The 24,240-nt window shown below is 36.1% G+C and overlaps 1 protein-coding gene across 2 annotated transcripts in view; it reads right to left on the bottom strand.

Annotated features, from left to right (window-relative positions):
* The window catches only part of LOC126854537 (nascent polypeptide-associated complex subunit alpha, muscle-specific form-like), a 28,594-nt gene extending 4,784 nt beyond the window's left edge, over nucleotides 1-23,810 (bottom strand). For both annotated transcript variants that reach the window (XM_050601399.1, XM_050601398.1), the window contains exons 1-5: nucleotides 23,438-23,810; nucleotides 10,282-10,536; nucleotides 8,206-9,151; nucleotides 3,930-4,084; nucleotides 1,586-1,835 (exon numbers count right to left, since the gene is read on the bottom strand). In XM_050601399.1, the coding sequence (XP_050457356.1) occupies nucleotides 1,586-1,835; nucleotides 3,930-4,084; nucleotides 8,206-9,151; nucleotides 10,282-10,515 (1,585 nt within the window). In that variant the 5' untranslated portion in view covers nucleotides 10,516-10,536; nucleotides 23,438-23,810. The remainder of the gene's footprint in view (nucleotides 1-1,585; nucleotides 1,836-3,929; nucleotides 4,085-8,205; nucleotides 9,152-10,281; nucleotides 10,537-23,437) is intronic.
* Between the last annotated feature and the right edge of the window lie 430 nt (nucleotides 23,811-24,240).

The raw sequence follows: 24,240 nt of genomic DNA, 5'->3' as shown, positions 1-24,240 counted from the left end.
TATGTCGATTGCTTCCTTTCCTCCTTCCGCAAACCAGATTAAATAATGAAGTAATTTTCTTAATGGCATTCTAACACATTGAATCTTCGATGTGCTTTACATTATTCTTCGAATCAGTCCCTTTTTACATTATTCTAAGATTTAAAGTGCCTTATCAAAGTTTTATAGTAGTTAGCTGTCGTTTTTTGTAACTCCTTCGTGCCTTTTGTGTCGTGAGCCATAAAAGGTTTAAGTCTTATTCGACAATTTACGGCCATTTTTGCGGCCCTATGCCCCATTATATTATTGATTGCAGGTTCTTACAGGGTTGACTTTGCCGGAAGGTGAATGCACCGAGCCCCTGAATAAATCAGGTCGAGCGTCTATGCCCCTTGTAGCGCGAATAACCGACCGAATAGTCGAGAAATTAAATATGCTTGCATGCCGTAAGCCACGATTACGACACGCTAGCGATTCGCGTGTCGTAATCGTGGCAGCATTAATTAACTCGGAAACGATGTCGAATATTTCGTGGAATTTCGAGCTCTGTTACTCAATCCGGAAAGGAAATGTACCTTCGCTGCATGGTACCGTAATTTATTTGATTTAAAAAAGGACTCATTGCATGAAAATGAAGTATATTTAAACTACGTAAAATACTTTGTGATGAAAAAAGTTTTCCCATTTATTTGTCCCAATAAAATTCCACATTTATTTCGCATTCACGGTGATACCGTGAAATATTTGTGTCAGCAGTGTTATTGGAAAAAGAATCTTATCTTTCAACATCTTTTTCATGTAAGCCATCACTAAAAATCATCTTCAGTTGTCAGAGACTCTGTATTTTTTATCCAATCTCAATTCAGAAAGTAATTGAAGAGTAGATTAATATCATAATACTGATGGGTATTAAAATTTTTTTGATATTTGAAATTAACTCCATTGGATGTATAAAGATATTTTCTTGAAAAAATTCTCGAGAGATATGTAATGGAAGGAAATTTACATGGAAAAAGGCTGGAAAAATTCGCAAAGTTTATTACAACACGAAGAAAGTTAAAAAGAACATCTTGTTCAATCATTTATTTTTCATCATTTTTTAAATAAACCGAATCTACTATCTCTCTTTATAAAATATTCATATAATAATCTTTAAAAGTAATATTGAGAAGATATAACATTAAAAACTAACAAGACGAAAGGATAGTAAATGGCATTATATTAAAGAGTGATACATTGGCAGTATTTGAATTTTAAAAAGTGCTATGATGATCAAAGAATAAAGATAAGCTATATCACCTTCCTGAGTCTCACGAGAGCCTGTCGTTAATTCTTAAGTATAGATATACTGAATATCGATCTGCTACGTCCAAGTGGAAATATCAAATGGATCGAACTGTGGAAAACAGCTTCGTTGAAGCAACTCTTTCGACCCACTTATCCCTACTACTTATTATATAATATTCATCATGCTGCTCAAAAAGATTCTCTTATATAATTAAATTATCCATGCGTGGCCAATTCGGTCAAAGGTCTTTCGATTCTTGCGTGACCAAGATTTTAATCGAAGCCGTTGATATTAAATCGTCTGTGTCTCCTTACTCACCAAAAATGAACATCAAAATAGGCACAGTGGATAGACAGGTGAGACATATGGTGAACGTCATCGTCTTGCTGATAACTCTCAAGGCGCGAAAGACGAAATCGCAGATACCGTTTGCCTCGAGATGGGCGTCCTTTAATTGAAATACGACTGAGCCATATGTCGCCACGCCAAGATTTGCGGTTTCCGCGTTGCCCTTTTCAGGTACCTTCACGCCGCTGGCGCAAAGTCGACGCGATTCGTCGCCTGAAAGCTGAAAGCATACACGACAACTCAAATCAAATTTCCTCTTGTAATATAATACAATTTTGTTGTGGCGAGATTATTCGGATTAATATCACACATATATATACGCGAGACTTAAACCGTAGAAATGACTTGACAAAATTATAAACAGACGTATTCCAGCTTTCGCATTCCTTTACCTTATTGTAATTTTATTTCAGTAACATTATTTTTTCATTTTTTAGAATTTTGTCCTCATTACTTTGCATTAGTATACTGTGCTGCTGTGTACCACTTTGTCTGCATTTTGCTGATTACAAAGTAATCCAATTAGTGACGGAGCAAGAGAGCGGTTTTTTCCGTCTTTCGCGAGGAACCCATGTTAACCAACACGCTCGTAATATATGGAAGGAAAAAAAATTAACAGCAGAATCCAGATTTTAAAAGCGATTCCAAAATTTCTCAAAAATTCTTCTAAAGGACATGCACATTGTTCTAAATTAATGAAAACTCGGTGCTGTTATAAGAAGAGTTATACAGTAATTTAAACAATGAGAAATGATATTTTTTTCATATTTTAAAATTCGGCTTCACATTACGGTTTAATAATTGATATCGGAAATTTTCGAAACGCCGCGCAAATTTTGCGCCAAAGATCAATTTATATTCCGTTTACACTCATACGTGGATCCAATAAGCGAGCGTAAAATGCGCGCGAGCTTTGCTCAACGGTTGCTGACACGTTCCTTATTTCTCACCAATTTTCGTTCTACGTCGTCCGGAATTGATCTTTTGAGAGGTCCTCGGGTAGCATGCACCACATCTCGAGCACGTTTTTCACGCGGGAAATAAGCGACGGAAGTGATCTGTGCGGAAGAAATTTAAGCTGTCACGAACAGAGAACGCCCGTACCTTTGATGTCCCGCACACAATTTCTAATTTTTCCACCATGAAATAGAGTATATAGCAGGTGTTTATAACAAATTTCGATAATTTCGACAAGACAAGCGTTAATTTCATCATAAATCTGTGCTATCATTCATTGTCGACACAAAACGCATCAATCGTTGCTTATTCTTGAATAAATTTTATGTATACTTATTTTTTTTTTTTAATCAAACTTAATTAAATATATAATAAATCGAAATTGATCAAAGATTTATAATTGTATAATTAATAAACGCACACCTTGCACGTTTTTATTTTAAATATTGGTAATAATTTTTTCACATGGAAATTGGAAATAAAAATAATATAACAGGAAAGAAATTCTTTCGAACCCATGAAGGTTTTCCGAGTCAAAGGGCAAAGGGCAAGGCACGAGAAATAAAGGCGTGGAGAATTTCGTGACGAAGCTACCGGTAGTATCGTTATTTAACCTCGCGTGCGTCGTAGCAACGAATCGTGCCAAGCTGTGTCTGCACCGGAAAACCAGTCCGGAATGCAATTTCAGCTCGTGTTATTTTTCTAAGAGGACCTTCTTTCGTTGATAAATAACAGTGACATACGAAAGAAAAATATTTTCTCTATACTTTAATTAGTGTATTATATTATATATATTACGTGCGTAATTAAATACTTTTAACATTTCTAAATATACTTATCCCAGGGTAAATGAGTTATCCGTTTTTTATGACTTATTCCGTGAGGTTTTCAACTTATTTTTTATTTTTATAATCAAACTTAAACGAATTTTGTAAAAAATAAAAATGAATAGAGTTGCGAAGTCGACGTCTCTAGAGCAATAACGCAGAAAATTACTTTGAAGACAAGCGCGAGAGGTTAAACGATGAGGAAAAAAACAGAAAATTATTCCTCTACGCGACTTTGCGCTGTACTCCATCAAATTTTAACTCGATGGAAATTTGATAAAAGACGAGATATTTCCTAAACATAATATAATGTAATATATAATTAATAAAAAGAAAAATAATTCAACCAGGTCGTTGTAATCACTACATGACGAATGATAATTCCTTCAACCAGAAAAATAGCGCGTCTTTCAGTCGCTCGCATTCCATGACATTCGCAACTGGGGCGTGTGCCGTAACATGTGGCGGAAAGAAAATTCCTCGAACACATTGCAGATCGGAAAATGGCATGCGATATAAAAGAGAGTTACCTGCGAAACGGAGCTGCTGGCTCGTCTAGAATCGGCCCAAGTGTTTGTCCCATATCCCAGGTTGACCTGTGCGCCTCCGCTTCCGCCCGATCTGACACTTCCCGAGCTCACTTCTCTTTGGCGATAAGGCGAGGAACTTCGGTTTCTCGTGCTCCCTGGACAGATGCAAATATTTGATTCTCCCCGACTACTGCGCCTCAAAGCTCGAGCAATCTTGCACGATATCTCTCGTGTGAATATTTGCAGATGTATGTACGGCAGAAAGGCTCGCATTGATAAAGAAATCATGAAATTGAAGCTTGTATTTAAAAATTATTAGCAATATACCCAATTGTATTTTGACATTTTTTTACGCAAATTTTTTATAAATTTTATGCATTAACTTTTTACATAAACTTTATATTTCTCAAATATAATATCGATAAGATTGTAATGTAATCTTTTATTTATATTTGTTTAAATTTTTTGTCACTATGCTTTATGCTATTAATTTCCGATTTCGCTTGTTTTGATACGCGTTTGTAATTAATGGATATTAAATAACTGTTCATTGATGAGTCATGCTTCAATTAACAATGTTAGTATATGATCTAATTTAATTTATATTCTCACCTCACATATTTCTGCATAAATTTCGCTCGTTGTAAAGAGACTACATGCACTGCAAACTCAGACGATGAGATATCTTTGTCAATAAGCTTTCGCGTAATGCGCACTGCTTCGTGCGATAAATCCGCGCTTTCAATTTACGGAATACGAATCTGCTGGAGAGATTTCGATTATTGCGACGTTCCTCACTGATTTGCCGCGAAATTTATCCACTTTGCTTGCCTACGTAGCTTGGTAAAGAGGCCAATCTCACATCGTATTGATCTCGTATGAATAATCACGTAAATAGCGAGCAAATTTGCGTGATAGAAACGTAAAAAAGCATTATAATATATTATATGTACGAGTACATTTACATATACAACAAAAATTACTATAATAAATGTAAAATTAAAAAACAAATTGCAGAGTTATAAAATAACGAATTATTCATTTTGCATTGTTATTGTTTCAGAAAATCCAGGGAGAAACATACACTCTGACGATTTCGCCGATTATGGATGCACGCAATCTCTTTTCGCAGTGCGAAACAGTGGGAATATATATCAGATGCGTAGTCATATTTCGTGACCGACGGTAATTCAACATAACCAGTGAACATTAATAAGCATCGTGCATGCGCGACAAAATCAGGCCAATTTACACGGCCGAAACATATCTGCGCATGATGTTAATTATCGCTGGAATAAACGGTTCTCATTTGCCTTGTGATTGATTTCTTCCATTGCGTTAAAATAATTTGTAGCGTTAAAAAATTTTGTAATATACAAAATTTATCAACCTTCTGTTTTTTGACTCTAGTTTTTGATTCTATTCAAAAAAAATATATTAACGATAAAATACTATTGTGAAATTATCCGCATGCACATACGAAACACGCGTTGTGTGTTTCGCATAATCTGTCATGTCTAGCATGTCATGTCTCTTTCAGTACCAGACGTGACGAGTCGCGAGTGCCGAATCTAACGACAGACGGTCGCTTCGACCTACCCACTGGATTACGCGGTCGCGTCTACCGCGATTATTTACAATCGGAGTTTATCGCTTCGCACGTTCCAGTGTTTGTCGAGACGTCAAACTCCGAACACGTGTTTCGCGCAGTGATAAGTATCTCCGATATCTTTCAACATCGCGCAAATCGTGAGTATCGAATCTAGCGGCGGACTATCGCCTCGATTTATCCACTGGATTACGCGATCGCGCCTATCGCGATTATTTGCAATCGAAGTCGCGCGTTCGAGTGTTTGTCGCGAGACGTCAATCTCCAAACACGTGTTTCGCGCAGTGTGTGATAAGTATCGCGAATCGCGAGTGTCGAAACTAGCGATGGACCATCGTTTCGATCTACCCATTGGATTACGCGATCGCGTCTACCGCGATTATTTACAATCGAAGTTCATCGCTTCGCGCGTTCGAGTGTTTGTCGCGAGACGTCAATCTCCAAACACGTGTTTCGCGCAGTGTGTGATAAGTATCGCGAATCGCGAGTGCCGAAACTAGCGAGCGATGGACCATCGTTTCGATCTACCCATTGGATTACGCGATCGCGTCTACCGCGGTTATTTACAATCGGAGTCCATCGCTTCGTGCGTTCGAGTGTTTGTCGCGAGACGTCAATCTCCAAACACGTGTTTCGCGCAATGATAAGTGTCTGAAATATTTTTTAGTATCGCGAGAGTGAAATAGTCTAGAGTGCCGAATCTAACGGCAGACTGAAGATAGTATATCTGGAACAATTCGATTGCATGAATTAAGACATTAAGAGACAACAACGGCGATGCATCAACCGGTGAGTTAACTGATTCTTTCAGATAATTCTTTCAGATTTTATTCATTTAATATTTATATATGTAACGATTGCTAAGAAATAAATATGCATGTCGGCTAAATATTTTAAATAAAACGCAGTATAAAAGTAAAATATTCGCGCATATGTTATGACGTATTCGCGTATGCATGTGTTAGTCCTGAGAATTGTTCTCCAAACACACAGAAGTGCATACATTGAACAATAAGCTAGTTTGCATAGGTTTGCATAAGTTAGCTTACGTGGTTTAATGCTAGCATATTAAAACCATACGGACTTTCGAATCAATAGAGATCTCTTTAATTATAATATACTTACATATCGTTACATATATAAATTTTATAATCTACATAATAAAAATATGATTAGTTATCATCTAGCCATCGGTATATTTCTATTTTTTAATAATTTCTAATTTTAATGCTGTATAATACTTATGTACAGTGATAATATCTAAATATCAATACAAAATCGAAGATATTTCATTTATTCTAATCTAATTAAATTGCAATAAATTTAACTATGCGAGAATACAGAGAACATCAAGGATTAGAATATCGACGTTGCTTTTTAATCTTCGCCGTAATATTGTCGAATTATTCTCAACTTGTCGATGCTATTTTATATCGATTGACAAATTGTACTTCCGTTCATACGTTATACGCTACTTCAAGGCGTGAAAGTCTGTCGTAGTTACAAAAGAAGAGTACGAATGTACGACATAGTACTAGCAATTGAGAGTGTATACGCGCGAGAATGTATCGCTCGGCAACCAATTTCCGCCACTCGAAATATATTATCCGTATCTATCGCATTCGATGTGCCTCGGGCACGTCGAGTGAAACGAACGAAACCCTAATCGGTCTCTCTGGAGACCTGACGTCGAGTTGTACAGTAATGAGCGTCAAATTGCTATTGCAGTCCCAAAGGAAGAAATGTATGCTGCCTTGAGGCAAATTTTCAATCCGCAAATGCGAGACTATAAGGAATAAAACGCGGAATTCTGAATATTTTTCTGAATATTTCAGAATACTCTCTCTCTCTCTCTCTCTCTCTCTCTCTCTCTCTCTCTCTCTCTCTCTCTCTCTCTCTTTGCATGTAAATATTTTTGTTTAAAATTATCTGAGCATCGATTATTTTTAATATTTATCGATAGCAAGTATATCATTATAACACAATACGCGATGAAATATGTATGAATCCTCGTGTAAGTTTATTATTTTTCTCCAATCTATTCTGTAGATTGTTAAATTTTTTTTAAATTTTGATTATAATTTTCCTCGAGTCGATATACTATAAACGGACAATTGTTTAATATCGCTATGGCATGATTGACGTAGGTGTATTATTGGAACAATTGGACCGCATTTGCAGTAAACGCAAACGTTTCGTTGAATATCGCGCTACGTTTCACCGCGACGCTATAATTTCGTGAGGAAGGTTTTACATTGATTTCGATACTCAAATATATAGGGCGTTGCGGTTTGGATATGTCCAAGAACCGCATTTTCGCGGTAGTTTTCGTATGAAAGTTACGCATCATCGGTCGCAATGTAGGGAAACAAATCCACGACAATCCCGTCAAAAGCTTGATTCATTTGTAATAGAAAAAATCAGCCCATAATTCGAGATTCAATCCCTTTCATAACAATAGCAATTCCAACAGTAATTATTTATAGATGTCAAAAAAGAAAAATAGAGAGACAATGGGAGGGAGGAAGGGAGAGACAAAAGGCTAATTTTAACTTGAAAAATTTAACAATTTAACAATTAAAAATATTAAAAATTATATATATTATAAATTATAAATTTAACAAAAATATAAATATTAAAAATTATATATATATATATTTTTTTTACCCTGATCTGCGGAAGCTCTTCTAGGATCTTGCAAAGCCAGACTGCCCCGTGGTGTTCTTCTGTCTTGATGTCCACCGAGACTTCCCCTAGGACTTCTATCGATCCCTTCAGGCCCGATGCTCCCTCTAGGACTTCTAGTCTCGTCGTCGATAGCTCCGAGAGAACCCCTCGAGTGTCTGTCGATGTCGTTCACGCCTATGCTGCCGCGCGGTGATCGATTCGTCGGATCGTGCGGCCCGACTGATCCTCTCGGACTCCTGTTACTTTCCGGACATATCGATCCGCGCGGGGACCGATTCGCGGCTTCCGGCGCTATCGATCCTCTGGGCGATCTGTTGGGATCGGGCACGATCGAACCGCGAGGGCTTTGGTTCAGGCACTCGGAGGCTATCGAACCGCGGGGACTCCTGTCTACGACTTCGATGGGGGTGATGCTACCCCTGGGTGTTCTGTGTACGTCCGGACAGATCGAGCCGCGCGGACTCCGATCGAAGTCCAGATTTGCCATGCTGCCGCGCGGACTCCTCGTCGAATCCGGTACCAACGAGTGCCTGGGACTACGAGTAGCGGCCGTGATCGCGCTACCGTTCTCCGGCAGCAGAGAGATCCTAGACGCACCGATCGCTATGCTGTTTCGCGGACTCCGGTTGTAAGCCACGTCCGGCACAAGCGAATTTCTGGGACTAAGCGCCGAGTCGGGCACCAGCGAGTGACGAGGACTTAACGTTACTTCCGGTGTGAGGCTACATCGCGGTGAACGCGCCACATCGGGCACTAGACTGTTTCGCGGGCTCCTGTTGGAATCCGGTATGAGAGAGCCCCGTGGGCTTCTGCAGTAATCGTCAGGTATTAGTGAATTTCGCGGGCTGCGACTCGCCTCAGGCGCCAGAGAGTTGCGACCGGTGCCGTACTGTTCGGGATCTGGCAAAATCCTGCGACTGACTCCCTGGAATAAATTGTACAGATTCTAGAACGCTATTTTCCATCTATTTAAATTATTGACAGAGCAGAGAGAACACGGAAAATAATTCTGTCGAAACGGAGAAATTAATTTTCAATTTTATATTTTAAATTTTTAAAAAACGTCACGACATAAATCGCTTTCTTATTTTCACATAAATTTGACAGATGTCAGGGATACTACGAAAAGTAAATTGATTGATCATCGCCGTTTCCTTCACAAAATATTTCTCATTAAGTTAATTGATTTTTTATTTTTTTATTTTATTTGAGTATTATTTTATTAGAGATATTATGTACATAAATATTATTATTCATATCTCTATGATGTACATATTTTAATTAACAGAGGGACAAATTTATCTCTGTAAAAGCAAAGCTGCATGCTCGTGAAACGTGTCGAAACGGTCGATTGAAATGAATGGATTTTAATCATTTTAGCGATCATAGTGTAAAGCTACTGATAGCTTTCAAACGCAAGTCTACATTGCGCACCAATCATCCGCTAATGAATAACATGTGATAGATATGATAGCAATCTATCTGCGTGAAAATTTCATGATAAAATTTCATATCAAAATTTCGCGAATAAAATGATATATAAAAAGCGTGAAAAAAAGCTTATATTCGGTTTCATAGATAGATATACGCTTACATTTACTGAATATGACATCAAACGTACAATCGAATATTCTTCGAATAATTGAATATTCCGTGTAATATAGCCTACCCCGAAGCAAGCGAAAAAAAAAATGGAAAAATGACATTTCCGCTGCATTCTTCAAACTAAAAATTCAACTGACTGATAATTTTAATTGCACTGATTATTTACGCTTTACATAACTACTAGCATCACAAAAATATTTGCCAAGTCAATTCGCTCGAATTATTCGTAAGCATAATTTAAAAATCCAGACACCCTCTTATATATACATACATAATTTTTCGGAGAAAATAAGCTTTTTTTAAATTTACGTCCCTCCATCTTATAGCTGCACATATATCAAGGCGAATTTGAGGGTATACTGTATGCTAAAGTAATAACGGCAGGAAAGTATATATATATATAAAGAAATTATACAGAAATTCCAAAGATATAAGAGGGTGAATACTAACCTCATCGAGGGAGTGGCTCTCGGTATCCAGAGCGATATTCGGGACCATACTACCCCTCGGCGATCTCTGTCTTTCCATCGTTTCGCCGGGGCTGCTTGGCGGCAAGATGAGGGGCTTTTCGGTAGCGACGCTCGCTCGTCGACCTCGCATCGTCGAAGACACCCCTGCCAGCTGGGTGTTTGCCACGCTTGGCGACGCTCGCCGGCGCCGCGACGAAGCGCTTCGGTGTAACATCACGGTGACATTTTCTTATCCCTGTGACACAAAATAATTTCCACTTTCATCATTCAACGAGTACATTAATTATCGTCGCTGATAAATTATTTTATATATATTTATAAAAATTGTTAGCATTAATTGTTAATATTAATCGTTATTGGTATCGAATAAGATGCGTTTTTATGAGGGAAATATGCAAAGTAAGATTCTAACTAAGAAATATGTTACATCATTTTTGAATTGTAGAATAAATTGAAACAGTCCATTATACTAATTAAATAAGGAATACTTTTGCTTTTGAGTTAGCTTATTAATTTCTATTTTACGCAATATCTAGAAATCTTGTGTTTCGTGCATTTCTGTGATGAAAAAGTATCTTACTTTGAAAAGCGAGCCCGCATTATTAATATAATATGTACAAAAACATTTTCCAGAGACTAAACCGGAGAATATCTGTTAAAAGTTTAAAAAACAATAAGAATTCTTAAAAAAATTTTTTTTCGTTTTTTTAGTGGCGTGGTATATTAAAAAGAAAATAAACTCAGCAATATACAGGACTACAAATTGAATTGCTCCTTTGTTTTTTATTTGAGAATATACGAAAAATCGCATTGGATTGATAATATCACTGTATTAAAAGTCATCTTAATACACGTTATGATATTACACATTTATATAAAACCTAAATTATTAAACAATATTTGGAAAACAAAAATACAATAGTCCAAAACAAAAGTTTGGCGAATTATGTCATTTTTTTGTAACTCGTGCATGCATGTGTGCTTAACCCACACATTCACTACATATACGTATAATACATTTATTTTGCTACATCCTAAGTAGTCAATTGAATGCCCAATAGAGGTTTCCCAGAACATCCTTCGTATATACGCTGACCAGGATGATTTCTATTAAGATGACCCAGATAAGTGCACAGTTCGCTTCGATATATTATATTACACGCTCTTAATTCCCCGACTCGTAACTATGACATGCATTTTGATGCGCTGTTAAGAGCGTGTCTTTCATATCGCTCTTCTATACATACAGGTGGTGCATACATTATCGATTCGCGATTAATTTACTGCTGGATATTGTATGTCACGAAAATTTACGGCCGGATGTTGTATGTCACGAAAATGAATAAAACGCGATGCGGAAAATCTTTCATTCCAAAACTGCAGCATACAGAAATATCTCGCAATTCAATCTAAATAGGAAGAGAATTTGAAATGATACATGTTTCGATTAAAACGTACGATTGTCTATATTTGTATGATTATTTTCCAAAAGATATAAACAGAATAATAACTAGGAAATTAAACACCTGTTTATTCTCATGTTCCATAATTGAACAAGAAATTTGAACACGAATAGGATAGGCAGTATATCCTGAAAATATGATCCTCGTTAATGTGGATGAATGATCGTGATATTGTTAATTGTTTTGTCGGGTATGATCGACATGATGAATAAAACTTGTTTGTACTTTATACGATGCCTGATGAGAGAGAGAGAGGGGATATTCAGTTTGACAGAGTTACGATAAAGGTTTTATTAGTAGGGAGAATAATATCTTGCCATATATATAAATTTAATAAATAGCAAATAATGTAATTTTCAAAACTAAAAGCTGAAATGATACAATTTAAAATAATTAACTTATATAAGTAATATATAAACATTCATATATTTCATACATAAAAAAGTTGAACAAATATATACATGAGTAAAGCGTAATTTTTTTTTTTTTCTTGTGCCAATCTCTCATTCCGGTTTACATTCTTATGGTTCTGGAAATTTTTACGTCAACATAATTTACAGGACATATCTTTGAAATGAGTCTGTGGCACGGAAATTATTGAATATTATTATTGCAGCTTCTGGGAGAAAGGAAATTACAGTAGCTACTGTATTGCTTATATTTACTTTATACAAATAATCTGTATTATTAGAGAGATCCTGATATTCTCGCTGACTATCTTTCAACAATTTCATAAAATCTACTGGTGAAACGAATGCAAAATTCAGCGAGGTATTCCGATTCAGTGGATTTGCGACTCATTAATTAAAGCAGCGAGCACGCGGGATAGAATGTAATTATTACGAAAAACTTTTTGACGTAGGCGATATTAATATTGGTTCCTATGCCGCTCTTCAAACAGAGAGATGAGATTTTTGGAGGAAAATTTTTGACGAAAACTTCACGGTAAGGATCGCACGTACAGTGTTAAGAGATTATGTCTGCCTACACATTTACCTTATCTACTGCGAAAGCAATTTATTAAGTTTAGTTAAAGACCAGGCGTATATATATATTATCCACGTGTATATATATCTTCGAAATGTGAAAAGTTTCTATGGATACGCATTTGTATGCGAGCTAAACATTTCTTGCGAAGATACACCTTTCTTTGCTCGAAGTTTTAGTAAAGAATATTATCGAGTAATCTCGCGAATCCGCCGCGAATATAATCAAAGTACACGCGGCGACACACAATAGAATTTCAAAGAAGAGACTTTTATAATTCAGTGACTCGAGAGGAGACACACTGCCGACATCATTACCATCCCGTACAAGAACGACATGTTTGTTTAACGGCACCGTTCGATGAAACATTGAAAACATTTCGCTGACATTTAATAGTCGTGACGTGCGCTTGTTATTTTATCGCCCACGTGAGAGTCTTCCTATGTCAAGTCAACTTTGCAATTCTTCGTCGCAAGATTATCCGCGTTATCAGCATCGATATTTTCCTCAACGGATTACGATTACATCAACGGTCCGCGATTACGTCAAACAATTAAGTCATGCGAAAGTTTCAAGGATAATCAACCAATCAATGTTCTATTGATATTGATTGGATATTGCCAGCAATTAATAACATACGACAGTACGTTGCAATATGCTATTACAAATATACACAATGACATTTTGCGATTTCACATGTCACGCCCAAATTAATAAAATACAGTTTAAATACAGCATTGCTTTAATGGACAAAGCACACAGATTAACTAGTGGCAGATTGTATAATAATAGAATTAAAAGCTTAATTATTTTTGCTCTGATAATATCAAAATTTGTAAAGAATAAAGAAAAAAAATTAATTAACGCTTTTTTTTTCGCGCAAAATAAATTTTTAATATAAATAAATAAATATCTGTAAAAACATTAATTATAATAAATAAATTTAATAACTGGATAATACATGTTACAACAGCAATATTATAATTATACGTAACGTTCAGAATAATTAACTATTTAAATGCAGTAATGCGTTAATGAACCATAAAATAAATCATCAAAATAGCATCAACAAATATTTCTGTTTATGAAATATCAGAAATAATTAATCAAATTGCGTTGCAAGTACGGTTTCTCAAAATCACTCAATCAAGTTTTATTCTGATCAGAAAAGAGCGTAGGAAAATGCGTAGGACGCAGCTAGTCATGTTATATTCTTTTAAATATTATAAAGAATACAAAGAGATGTAAAAAAAAAGATTCATAAAAAAGCGAAAATTTTATAAATCCTCGAGGAAAAATCCATCGAGATACATTGATTTTTCCAATAAAAAAAATAAAAGAGAAGAGAGATTAAAATATCGAGGAACGTTTGAGGATACCGGGGATATTCATTAAATATCTGATATGTTAGGGAATCACGCGCGACCAGGACGTATATTGAAAGTTAATTAATCGGAGCAAACAGAGCGCGGTCAATTATTCGTCGCGATACTTTGATATAAATCGACTCGCCGTTGTAGGCCGTGCCGTATTTTACTCGTCCTACAAGTTACGATCATCGGGCACGAACATCCTTATACTTGTAAACCACACAACGTATCTACGATGCTCGCTGCATCTGAATTACACGAGCAAAGATTAATTTATCCACAATGGATCGCAAGAGGCAATTGAGAGGCTTGGGCGCCGTGCACTACGGCCTAATTTCTCAGAACGTAATTACCACGTCCTACTACATATCCGAAGAGACGTATGAATTATTAGATGAACGAGGAACGGCGTTAACGAAGATGGAAGGCGACGCGCGAGCTCGTAATAACGAATGTTCTCTGATCTTTCTTTTTGTCTTGATTTCTCTTGCGAAACTGAAACTTCTGCGCAGTTTGAGTTCTTAAGTTGTTGAATGCTTTATGCCAAATGCGACATTTACACTCCGAGATGAAATGCGTCCAATGTACATAGGAATGTGTGAACGCGCGGCAATAGTTACCAGTTTATTTTATTAAAAGCGAAATAAAAGATGGGAGATTCAGATTTGCATCCATTACATCCATATTACAAAGTGTTCTTTTTTATTAAAATCTCGAATCGCTATTTTATAGACCTATTCTACAATAAAGTCAAGATTTGTCGGGAGTTTTGACAGTGTGAGCCCGAAATTATTCAATGTTCCGATCTTGAACTTGCTTTTGATTGCTTATTCGGTAATTAATTATCGTCAAGCAAGTTTAAAATGTATCGATCAAACAATGGCATAAGAATCAATGGGGGATAAAATGAATTTAATATATTTTTCGATAATATAAAGTTTAGTATACTGGTAAATTATTATATTGTATATAATATTGTGTTATAAAAAAAAGAGACAACTTATTACAAACTATTATCCGCAGTAAATCATTTTGACTTAATTATCCCATCATTTATCAATCACTTTTAACTTCCGGAATAAACCGGTATCAGCGCGCAAATGAAGGCAATGTAATTAATCACACACATCACTCTATTAATATCTTCGTAATATCCAGATATAATGCGAAAACGTTTATTAAACTTTGATCGGTGCTATATAGCCGCATAAAAAAAAAAATTAACGCAAAACTAATCGAGAAACCATGCACGATGAAAACTAACGATTCTGTCGGTATAACAATCATCGAAGGAATAAAATTCTCGGAAAGAAGAAGAATAAAACCACTTCCATATACGGATCCGCAATTATTCTGATACACCGCTTCCTTCCGACCACGCGCCTCGTACCTTTTCTCTTATCATTTTTCTCGGATTTCTCCGAAGAAACCATTTATCTTCCGTTAGGGAAGACGGGCAAATGAAGCGGCAAGTTTAACAGCGCGGAATTTATGCCAATTCCATGAAGTGCGGTGCCATGTATATGCGTACGACCGCGATTCGTTTCAATTGTTATAATTCCGAGGAATAAGCGGGATTTCTGACGGGATGAGGATAAACGAGAAATACAGTAGCGCGAAATAATGCTGAAGGATCGCGGTTGTCAAGAGAGAAGAAGTCATCACGTAACTACAACGAAACTCGAGAGTAGTTACGGATCGGGAGTAGTTATCCTTGAAACGATGTAGTCTCGTAGTTCTCAAACTCATTACCGACGCTAATTTATTTCGACTCACAAAATTTGAATCTATTTATTATACAAGGCTCAACTGTAAGAATTTTGAATTTGAATTCCTTTTACATTGAAATTTGTGTGAGAAATAAAGATACATAATTTAATCAAATATAGACCGCACGCTCAGTAATATCCATGCCATTATTACTCGTCAGAATAGAGATCAATGGCATTACTCCATTTCATTATTCTATTTGAGGAATGAAAATAATGCAAAATGAGAGAAATAAAAAATGCACGATAGATAAAAGAAAATATGATGAGAGAATAAATGAACGACAATTTTATTTTGTTAAGCTACATGCTTTTGTTATAATAATTTTTCATCAAAAAAATATATTTACATTATATGTAAATATATGTTTACATAGCAAGGAGCCGATGACACAAAAATAAAAAATACATTTTCTCTTACATATTTATTTTGATATTGATATTTTCTATCAAATCAAACTGAAAGCTCTTACTTCAATTGAAATTGAAGATTCTTTAATAAATAATATTAATATTTTATCTTCTTCTTTATGACATAACTGTTCTGCATCACATCAATACTATTTTTTCGTTCTTTGATATTCATATCAAGAAATCATTTTAGAGATAGAATGGTATATATGCTCTCTCATACTACCTATCGTGAATTCGCATTGATAGACACGATACAGAAAATCGCTATCGTTTCGTGGAAATAAGTCTCTTGTCAAATCCTCGATATTTTCTGCAATAGTCTGTAATATTGTCTGAAGGAAATCGTTTATCATATAAATGCATTTTAATAAGAAAAGGCTTTAATAATAATCAAGTTTAATCGGATTATTATTTTTATTGTTATAATGTATAAAAAGAGCAAAGATAATGAAATATACACAGCATCTTTCCTACGCGATGCAGAGTTTTGCAATAATAATATCTTATTGTTAGAGTAATGGCTGCTTTTCTCTTATGGATTTATTGTTGAGAGTATTGTAATAAAACGTACAAGAAAGAGCGTAATTTCCGTTCTACAAGATATTCGTATCTAACAAACAATATTGAATGAACAAAGTTTTTCTTCAAATTTTTTGTGTTACTTTGCGGTGAGAGAAAAGTATCGAGAAATCGACATACTTGTCAATAGAAATCGAAAATTCAATTAAAGGTATTTTAATTTAGACAGATAATTAATAGCAGTTACTGTATAAATTTTTTTAAATATTTATTTATATTATAAAAATACATTAAATTTACATTACATGCAGTTTATTAGCGAGCATACATTATTTTCTGTAATAATTCGAGCTAGTATGTTTAATTAACAGTTTGTCGATATCAAAACTTCAATTCCTAAAATCATATCAGTTTAATTTTTCGCTTCTACAAATGACTGCAGCAACGGTCAAAACAAAAACAAGACTTTCGATGTGGAGGGAAACAAAACAGAACGCGCGAAAATATATTTCATGAGAAATGCGAAACTCCGAGAAATTCTGAAATTTTTATATAGCAAAACGTTTATCACTGATAATTATGCTAATAACTTTTGTGCACAAATAGCGAGATTCTCAGGTAACAGTAATTATATATACACACACACACACACACACACACACACGCCGTTAATAAGATGCAATTTATATTAATGTATCTTCATTACCCACATAATATAAATCAATATTTATGTATGCTGGAAACACTGAAATGAAAACGGAAATTGAATAAGAAATTTCTTAATTGAAACATTTAATAAGATTTTCGAACATCTTTTCAAGAATAAAAGTATATTCTTAAAACACCCAAGAAAAGTCCAATTTGGAAAAAAAATACAAAATTAGAAAGTTAACAACGTGTCGATCATTGTTGAATTCTGATTAAAAAAGGGATTTTATTAATCTGGCAGAAAAAAGACATTTTTCATTTTCGCAGGTTAGATTAAAGTTTGAACGATCGGATAAGTAAATGGAGGTAAAAATGGCTATCGGGTCCTTCAGAAACGGAATATCAAGCACTTCAATAAAATAACCACTTATATAGTTAAGGAAACAACCGTATTTCTTCCACGATTGATTCTTCTGAGAAGAATCGTTTCATGGCGCTCGCAGTAAAAAGAACGCAACGGTGAAGAGTACGAGCAGTCGACTGACGCATTCCTTTCCTTTTACCTGTCCAAGTAATGTCCTATCCGACTCTCTGTTTTACTCTCAATCAAGCATCTACAGAAGCATGTCCGTTACTTTTTGCGACGACCAAGAAGATGAGATAAGGCAGTGATCCATCAAAGTTGCAGGACCGTGGCTACCGATCGCAACGCCTTTTAAGGATCGATGCTGCTGGAATGTCACTGCATCTTCCCTTGCGGCCGTGATGTTCGACTGGAGAAATGGAGGCATAATTGAATAGACGGGATACAGAAGGTTGGCAAGCCAAGGCAAGATGTTGGCAAACATAATTATGTTGATGGTATTCAGATTATACGGGTAATGTAATGGTATTAACGCCGACCTGTCCCGACAAGTTGTTACGTATCGCCCCGAGTTTGTATAACGTGCGCGGATCCCAGGGTGGGTTCAACCGGGGATTAAAGGCGGCGGGTGCTCGCGAATTATTCAGAATCGCAATCGGAAGCCGAGGATAATCGCAAAGTATACAATAGCGACGAGCCCGATGTATGAATGATAAGAGAGTGCGAGAATCTGCTTGATCAATCAATCAATAACGATCAACTACAATGAATCGAGAGTAGAGTTATAATAAATGCATTCAATGTTATGACAGACAAAGTACATGATGCGTTAAACGCGTAATACGAATCGAGGTATATTTCAATAAGCAAACAAAACTGATTCAATAATCGGATACGCGAAATGTTATGATGCAATTGTTTAACCACAGGATTGCATTCAAAATCGCAAAATGGCGCAAGAAGTTTTACGAGGCGAACAAAATCAACTGTCATTCATTCAGCTTTTACGATAGTACAATTTAATGATATAAATCAACGATAAATTTTAGTATGTAAATTTGCGAAGATGGCCGCTCACGTGACACTCGCGATATCAACGAGAGAAACGACGAAAGATAAATAGTACGGCGCAAATATACACACACATACACATATCTTCTGATATCGCGAGCTCGTTATCATATTGATGTGTTGAGAGCCGCCGTTATCTTCCACGTGGAACGCTATTACTCGACTTATTCCCGCGACAGTTTGAAGATACATTTCAAATTAAGCTCAAAATCCTCGCTCTCGTAACTTTCGTGTCGCGGAAATTTTCAAGCGGAAGTCTTTTGGACGGAAGATCTTACTATCGCTTGAATTTACGATGTTAGCGATATTGCCGAGAGAATAGCAATTTCTTTTTTTTAACAGATAAGAGATCTTGCATTTCCGCGAGAGAGAATAATGAACGCAATAAAAATAAAGCGTGCACTATCTCGTTTCTTCGAATCTTCGTAGATGTAAGTGCTTACAGTACGTCTCTTACATTTTGATAAAATCAAACGATATTCCGTCTCTTTCTCATTATAATGATTAAGATTAAAATCAGATTTAAAGTATCCTTCACATTATTAAATAGCCACAAAGATTAATAATGACAGAAATAATTTTTATTTATTCACTTGTGCGTCTAAAAATCTAATAAAGAATTTAAGTATCGGGATGAAGGAATGCGAATAAATGACCTTAGCAATGTGCAAGAAATTTTAATAGAAAACACAAGAACGCAATGCTTCATAATCCAACTTGTCAGATCGCGCGAGATACGATGCAACTTTCGATTGGATCCTCAATTAATAAACGAGCACTGTCGTCGCCGGCGCGTGTCCGCAAGCGTTGTTACCAGTTAGCAATTAATTACTTCGTTCCAGTAAATGGGAATGATCGTTCTACCTTAGCGGATGCACTGTTAACGACGATAATTAATCTGACTATCGATCTGTGCGTTATTGTTCATTGATGAATTCAACATTTAGCCAGTACTTTCGTATGCCATTGCGAAGCCTTACCTGCCCTTTGTTTTAATTCATATTTAATGTACTACTGAATTCTGTAGGAATTCTGCACGAAACACTCGGTCCCTCGAGACAGAATTGTATCGAGAGAAACATTCGAGCGTAAATACCTTAGACTGTTTGACAACTGTTGGATCTCTATTGGATTTCTTCGGCATTTCTAGAGTTTTTCCGAAGACGAAACACGTCATTGTTTTGTATATATTTCCGTTTAGTGATCTTCTCTTTCTCTCTCTCTCTGTGCACTTGAAAAAATTCTCTTGAAAAGACATTATAGTCTTTTCCTTAACAAGAATTTAAGCAACGCAATTATTTGGATAGCATAATTATATGGAATATTTTATGGAATGTAAAACATTTCAAGACTTAACAATTTCAACTTCAAGATTGAAAATGCATGAACTTTATTTAATCAATAGTTAATTAAAAAGTATCAACCTCGTGGACGGAATTTACTAAGAAATTTCATTAATCATTAAAAAAAATTCTAAAGTCAGAGTAATAATTTCATGGAAATTAATTAATTACAAATTTATCGCGTAAATTATCCGGAAAAAGTAGTGCACGTGTGCTTATTCTGCATTGACGCGTTTATATTAAGCTTCATCATTTCGAGAGATTCTATTCGACAAATCCAAAGATATATAATGAGAATTTTTTAATTTAATTTCCGCACCACCACGGCGTATTTAGAGTCGCCCTTCATTTCGTGCAGCGAAACAGAGCTTCGAGTCGCAAAAGAAAAAAGGATAAAGAAAGAATGACTTATAACTACATTTGATAGTTTTACTACTTTTGCAATTCATATTTCGCGGAGAGTCGCCAAGTCGCTATAAAAACTTTGCATCCGTATCATCTGTAAAAAAGAAATAGCTGAAAAAGAAATTAAACTTACATGGATAAATCGCATTCCGAAATGAGCATTCATTTAAATTTAAAATACAGCGTCTATCTGTTATCCTCCCGGATATTATTAGCATCGTTCTTCTCTCTTACGCCGCTTTTTTCTCACCAACACGCGACAAACGCCCAGCTTGATTTCGCCGTTTTGCGAAAGAGATCCGGCACGACGTGGTATTACGACTTCAAACAACATGAGGGGGGAATCGATATGGCGAAACAAAAATAGAACTTTGCGCAAGAAGAGATATACGGGCGATATGGGATACGATCGTGGATGTAATAAAGTACCCCTGACAAGTATCGTCCCTCGTCGCGCAACCACCTCCCCTCTGAGAATTTAAAAACGTTTTAAAGGCTGCCGAGAGATTTAAACTGCTACGTTATAAAAAAAAATCGCATGTATTATGCTAGCGAGCTTTAAAGGAAACAGGATCTTTGGGGAGACTTTTGTGCATGGATATTTTCAGTGAAATATTATGGAACGGCGAGCAAAAATCGGACGGAAAAAAAAAGGAAGAGAGAGAGAGAAAGATAAAGTCGTTTTTGCAAAGTCGTTTCAATGGCGCGTTCGACGGCACCTGCGATCGATCGCGGCAAAAATAGAGCGCGAAATTGATCGGTTCGTTTTTAACATCGCTTTTATATTCGCGGACCATCCGGTGCAATCGCATATATCGTCGTATCTCGTCTGTTTATTTACGGTTCTGTAAATACATGATTAAACTGCATGTCAACTTTGTGAAAAGCTGAAGAAGAAATACAATTTTTTAGCAGTTGGCTATAAAAATATTGAAGAAATTATATGAAACATATCTGTATATTTCCTTAAAATAATGAAAGAAAAAATTTGTGATGCTCTCTCTCTCTCTCTCTAATATTTTATTTTATTATAAGTTTATATCGTTTAAACTCGAAAAACATCTCAAATTGCTCCATCACTCGCTCGTAGATTTCATAATAAATCTTAAAGCGCCGAATAATGCATAAAGATCACGGTGTTATAGGGCATGCGAGTTCTCGCGAGTGAGCGCTCTTCGTAAATATTAAAACACACATATATACTGTGTCCATTGCCGAGAATCATCCAAAACTTTGACATAAAAAGAATATTTGCAAGAGAAGATATCATTTTTGCGCAGAGAGCATGCTGTACGTGAAATGAGAGTGAAATAACCTCGGGGTGGAAGTAAGGGATTAATATCTCATGAAGTTTTCAAAATTCTCTTGTTAAGTAGTATTAACATTAATGATGATCGTACAATAAAAATTTATATTGTCGGCAATTTTTAAGGTAAATCATCGTTATTGATATTTAAAATATTATAAATCTGTCGAATTGAACATTTAATCCAATTTATATTCTTTCTTTATTGCGTTAATAAGCCAAAAATACGACGAAAATGTAAGAATTGTCTTAATCTTTTTCTAAAATGTAATGAATAAATTAGACGTATTAAAATATCGCACTTCCGTGATGTAATTGTTTAATTAATCCTTTTTCAATTATAATTTAGAATATAACATATTTTAAATATTTACATATAATTATCTTGTTTTCCTCTCTTCCCCTATTTATCTTCAGTAATTAAAAAAAAATTTAATTTATTCTTTTTCGTTCATTTGAACTAGTTTCTACAAACGGAATGAGCGGCAAAACCAATAATTGCTACTCACGTTTTCGATTTTTATCTCTCCCCTTCTTTCTCTCTCCTATCATAGCTTCCGAATACAAAACCGAGTATCTACGGAGTACTCAACTTGTTGACCCACTTGAGAGATTTGCTCCTATTGTCATAGGACTGCGCTGCAATTCGCGTTTGGTATTCGCTTCTGATTCCTAATCGATCATGCTCCCCATTCTAACATTACTAACAGTAATGCGATAATATATATTATGGGTTGCCAACAGATTATTAGAGAATCTTTATTCAGAGTCCAAAGAAAAGCCGACCTTTGTTCTAGACAAGACGAAACTGCTTCACGAAGCAAAGTCTACTACCAATTGCCAGTGGGCATAAACTTTTTTTGTAAAAAAATGCGCAAGACTGCAAAGTGCACTTTAAATGATAAACTACTTTTTGAAATTCTTGTTATGTTTCCTGCTCAAAACTTAGCAATCGTCAAACTCAAAGCTCGGATACCGACATTCATTTCGAAAAAATAAAAGTGTGACAAATACTTCTTCTACGTTTGGCAACATAGTTTAATATAGTTTATTGTAAATGGGTGCAAATCTTGGAAAAGTAAAAATTTTGTTCAACTAGAGAGCAGTTTAGAGAGCAAATTGAACAAAGAAAATATTATTTATTTGAATTCGTGAAGCTTAATTCATCGAAAATCATGAATCGCTGGAAATTTATCAACTATTTTATCGCTTCAATAATTTTATCAGAAAAACTGATGTTAAATTGTTCAAAGAATTCATAGAGATAGGAAGAAAATGGGATGCAGAAACAATACGCGATATTACAAATGCCAACGAGAACCGATTCGCAGACGTGATTGCGAAACTCGATAAGAGAACGAGGTATATTCTTACCCCAAGGGGCCAGGCTTTCCACGGTTACGTTACATAAGAAATTGCGCAGTCACACAGTCACGTCGCGCAAACTAGATCGAATGGAAGAGAAAGGAGAACTCACCTCGACATGACGAAGCTCACTTTCCGCCCGCCGTTCCGTTCACACGCGACCCGCGTTTCTAGCACCGGTGCCGCTTTCTTCCTCGGTCGTCATAAATCGGACCAAAGATCCTTCCCTTCTTCTCTCTCGTCGCGAAAGAATTAAACGCGGAAACCGAGCGGAGGAGAAAAAATCGCGATCACCATGCGATTCACCCACATCCCTCACCTCGCTTTTTACGCGAGCGCGTCGCGTGGTCGGATCGGGTCGTTGGAGAAATTGCGTTTCTCGTTATCAGCGACGAGATAAGAGTGAAATGGGTGCACGCGGAGCGGCGTTGTGTGTACGCTTTGTTCGCTAAGAAGGGCCAGACGAGCCGGCGCGCGGCGCAACTTACCCCACTCGCGGCTCGGAGCTGACTGAACGCGACCCCCGAGCGAGAGGGTGCGGGCAAGAGAGTACGTTCGACGTGGGGCGCAGATCGGCGCCAACACGCGAAATCGCGACCTGGCGACCTGTCGCCAGGTGCTCTACGACGTGCGCTCTTATCGATGCTGGTATAACGAAGGACGCGCTTATCGCAGAATCTGATTCTGCTTTGAAACGAACTGTAGAGAAACTCGCATTTTTTTGTGATTTAATTGAAATCTCTTATGCATTTAAATGGATCGTCTCTCTCGAATTTTTTATTTCAACATTGAATTTGTGAATAATAAAATAGACGTTTTTACCTGAAAATTGTATACGGTAAATTATCGGAAAAGATTAAAGAGTATATGCAAAGTTTTTTACCTTCGCAGGTTTCTTTTTAAATGAATGTGAAT

The sequence above is a fragment of the Cataglyphis hispanica genome, chromosome 14 (genome assembly GCF_021464435.1).
Source record: "Cataglyphis hispanica isolate Lineage 1 chromosome 14, ULB_Chis1_1.0, whole genome shotgun sequence".
NCBI lineage: Eukaryota > Metazoa > Arthropoda > Insecta > Hymenoptera > Formicidae > Cataglyphis > Cataglyphis hispanica.
Note: the sequence above shows the minus strand (reverse complement) of the source record. Positions and strands in the feature narration are given on the sequence as shown.